The 3,950-nt window shown below is 37.1% G+C and overlaps 1 protein-coding gene across 1 annotated transcript in view; it reads left to right on the top strand.

The window, feature by feature from the left end:
• Nucleotides 1-2,346, top strand: part of eci2 (enoyl-CoA delta isomerase 2) — a 27,732-nt gene extending 25,386 nt beyond the window's left edge. Inside the window, exons 12-13 of the mRNA XM_061714036.1 lie at nt 51-74; nt 776-2,346. Of these exons, the coding sequence (XP_061570020.1) occupies nt 51-74; nt 776-931 (180 nt within the window). The 3' untranslated portion in view covers nt 932-2,346. The remainder of the gene's footprint in view (nt 1-50; nt 75-775) is intronic.
• Nucleotides 2,347-3,950: the final 1,604 nt, after the last annotated feature.

The following is a 3,950-nucleotide window of genomic DNA, read 5'->3' as shown; positions in this document are numbered from 1 at the left end:
CCCTGCGACAGCCCCGAAACCTGAAGGATCTGGAGAAGATCTGTATGGAGGAGTGGGCCAAAATCCCTGCTGCAGTGTGTGCAAACCTGGTCAAGAACTACAGGAAACGTCTGATCTCTGGAATTGCAAACAAAGGTTTCTGTACCAAATATTAAGTTCTGTTTTTCTGATGTATCAAATACTTATGTCATGCAATAAAATGCTAATTAATTACTTAAATCATACAATGTGATTTTCTGGATTTTCTTTTTAGATTCCATCACTCACAGTTGAAGAGTACCTATGATAAAAATTACAGACTTCTACATGCTTTTCAAGTGGGAAAACCTGCAAAATCGGCAGTGTATCAAATACTTGTTCTCCCCACTGTATATAACAAATAAAATAAAAGCCTGGCTTTAAATAACGTTAATGAGACATAAAAACACATTTATAGAAATAATCATATTAAAGGTAATTTACAATTTCCATTATTTTATTTAATTTTATCGAAAATTATGTTTTATTATTATTATTATTATTATTATTATTATTATTATTATTATTATTATTACTATAGAGAAAATACCACAGTTTTTAAGGCTGATCTTGTTTTTAGTATTTAGTTTTTATCAGCTACACCTTTAGATGGGGCCGTGAAAATATTGTCAGACATTAAACCGGTCCTGGTACAGAAAAGGTTGGAGAACCACTGTTATAGTGCACTGTCCCTGTTTTGAAATAAATGAATAAATTACAATTAAATTACAAATGAGTTTGTCTCCCTCTCTTCCAGTCCCTGGCCCTGTCCAAGCAGCTGATCCGCTCCGTGGACAAGGAGCGTCTGTACGCCGTCAACGACGCCGAGGTGGAGCGACTGATGGAGCGCTGGCAGTCAGACGAGTGTTTCAACGCCGTCATGAGCTTCTTCCAGGCCAGAGCCAAACTGTGATGAACACACGGAGCCGCGTGCCATGAACGGTGCCGTTGTAAATGTTGGAAAGGGAATCAGGAAATCTATCAGAAAATCACACAAACGTCCCAGCTGAAACTCCAGGGGAATGCTCCCTCACCTCCTCTCTTCCACAAACACTCCTCACGTTCCGTCCTGGAGACCAGGCTTCTGCAGGAGCTGAATATTCCTCCACGGATCAATGCATTACCTTCACAGGGGATGCAACAACCTGGCCATGCAGAGACTTGACATGTAGGCAGGAATCTGCAGCCGCTTCATTCTCATCAGACCAGCTGAAGGATGTGAGGAGACGCTACGAACACGAGCATTTACGTCCCATTAAGTGCCTCTTACAAACTCATGATGGTGACGAGAGTCTGGGGTGGTGCCAACATTCTCACCACTTCCCTTACATACATTTATTGCACATAAGAAGTTTTTAGGCTGGCTTGGTTCTACAGTTGCCATGGAAACCATCTGTTTCCTTTTAGTCAAGTGTGTAATTGTTATCTGTTATCAAACAAGTCATTAAAAAAAAGGTTTCTTTCCATCCTTGTCCATACATGTCATGTATTTTAGGAAACATAGTGAATCTCCTGGTCAGACTGGAGTTCTGCGTTCAGCTGCCGTTCAGGGACATGTCCACTCTGGTCCGGTCTCAGTCCTGTCTCAATCTGGTCTCAGTCCGGTCTCAATCCTGTCTTGGTCCGGAGAGTCTCCTGATCAGTTTCTCTATTTTATTATGTCATTTATCAATCAATAATTGATATAATTAATATAAAATAATTGACGTGGCGATTGATAAATATTTATCAATCAAAATAACACATTTTAAAAGAATTATTGAAAAGAAGACAAAACATCTGTTTAAAGAAACCGACTGATTATGGTGAACCATGAATGAAAGACTACACTAATTTAATTTCAAGGGGACATTTCCCCTTAACTCAAAATGTAAGGATGTTTGTAAACTGCCCTCAATCTACTTTATCTTTTCTGTTTTAATCAAAGATTAAATAAGGTTTTAAATCCCTCTGGAGTAGCTTTGCACAAGTATAACACCCAAAAAATAATATTTAAGAATGACAAAGCTGGAATCACAGGAAGTGTTCTGATTGGTTGAATTCCCGGAGGCCCACCGGTGGGCGGAGCTAATGGCTGATCAGACACTTAACCAACAATATGTTTTCACCTTTCCTTGTCCGTTATTTTCCTGTTTTCTCTCCAGTGTGTCATTAATATATTTGGAGTTACTTTCATGTTTTCTAGACGATGTCCTTTCATGAAGCGTTCCAACTTTTTCATCCTGATTGAATTTCTTTAATCCAGACGATTGTTCAGTCTTTGTTCTTTCTTGTTCTTGAGCTGCGACTGATGAAATAAACAGTTTGTTTGGGTTCGTGTAAACTCTACCAGGTCTGGCTCTCTTCTTATTCTGGTTACAAATGCTTTCAATCTGATTAGGAGCTACATTTCACACAAATGTGCTTGTGAAATGTTTTTTTGAATGTCTCCCTTGATCCAACCTGGTGATTATTTTTGAATTTTTTTTACCAAAAAAATGTTATTTCCATCTAGACCATGTCCAAACTAAGTGAAAAAAACATTTGTTCGTAGAATAAGAAAAGAAAAACAACACATATCCACTATTGCTGAAGTTTTGTTTTTATGAACAGTCCACACGATGGACTCCTGGAAGACGTTTGTCGTGTGTTTGTCCGTGTTGTCAGTCGAGGATGTTGAAGACGTACAAAATAGATTTTTGATAACAGGATTCCTGCTTTTTGGAGTTGTGGTTTACAGAACAGTATTAGGGCCATGCAGGAGAAAAAATATTTGAGAGGGGAACACTTTTTTTTTATTGTGCACTTTGAGAAAAAAGTCGAAATGTCGAGATTAATGTTGAAATACAATTTCAAGAATAAAGCTGAAATTTTGTGAATAATGTTGGAATTTCGAGAATAAAGTTGAAATACATTTTGACTTTTTCTCGAAATTGTACTTCGACATTAATCTCAACATTTCAACTTTTCTCAACATTTTGACTTTTTTCTCAACATTTTGACTTTTTTCTCCACATTTTGACTTTTTTCTCAACATTTTGACTTTTTTCTCCACATTTTGACTTTTTTCTCAACATTTTGACTTTTTTCTCCACATTTTGACTTTTTTCTCAACATTTTGACTTTTTTCTCAACATTTTGACTTTTTTCTCAACATTTCGAATTTTTTCTCGACATTTCGACATTTTTCTCGATATTTTAACTTTTTTCTCGAAGTGCATAATGAAAAAAAAACCTTCCTCTAAAATATTATTTTTATTTTTCTCCTGCCTGGCCTTAATACCTGCCATACAATATCAACAAATTCGGAAAACATTGACAGCTATTCTTGCCCTTTCAAGGCTGCCTGACGTGACTGAAGTACGGCGGAGTATTAGGGCCAAACTGAGACAAAAAGAAAATAGGAAATTACGAGAATAAAGTCGTAAAATTACAAGAATAAAATCATAATGTTGCGAGAATAAAGCCGTAATATTACGAGAATAAAGTGGTAATTCATGAGAACTCTAACAGGAAGAGCACATACGTCTTTGGTGGAAGAGGAGCTGTCTGGTATAGTATAGTATATGTAGTGGAAAATCCTGGTCCCCCTACATAAACTAACTTTCTATAAGTGTGTCACCTTTTCCAATTGGACTGAAGAAAAATGCGAAGAGTCAGATCGTTTGGTGTTCCGTTCAATACTGCAGAGGTTTTTATTGTATGAATACAATTAGCACCAACCACAGGGGAATTAACCATTCGAACAGACAACCCTAAAATCTGTCATCGGGTCTCTCTCCTTATATACTCTCCTTATATATTCTCAAAGGGCCATGGGGCCATGGTTACAACTCATTTTCCTCCATTATTTCTCTCACGTATATTTTATCGGAGGAAAGAGAAACAACCTTTCATGTTTTAAACTTTAACCACCCTCTCCTACACCTTTTCTCAGAAACAGGTGTCTTTTT

Source organism: Cololabis saira, chromosome 22, assembly GCF_033807715.1.
Source record: "Cololabis saira isolate AMF1-May2022 chromosome 22, fColSai1.1, whole genome shotgun sequence".
Taxonomy (NCBI): Eukaryota; Metazoa; Chordata; class Actinopteri; order Beloniformes; family Belonidae; genus Cololabis; species Cololabis saira.
Note: the sequence above shows the minus strand (reverse complement) of the source record. Positions and strands in the feature narration are given on the sequence as shown.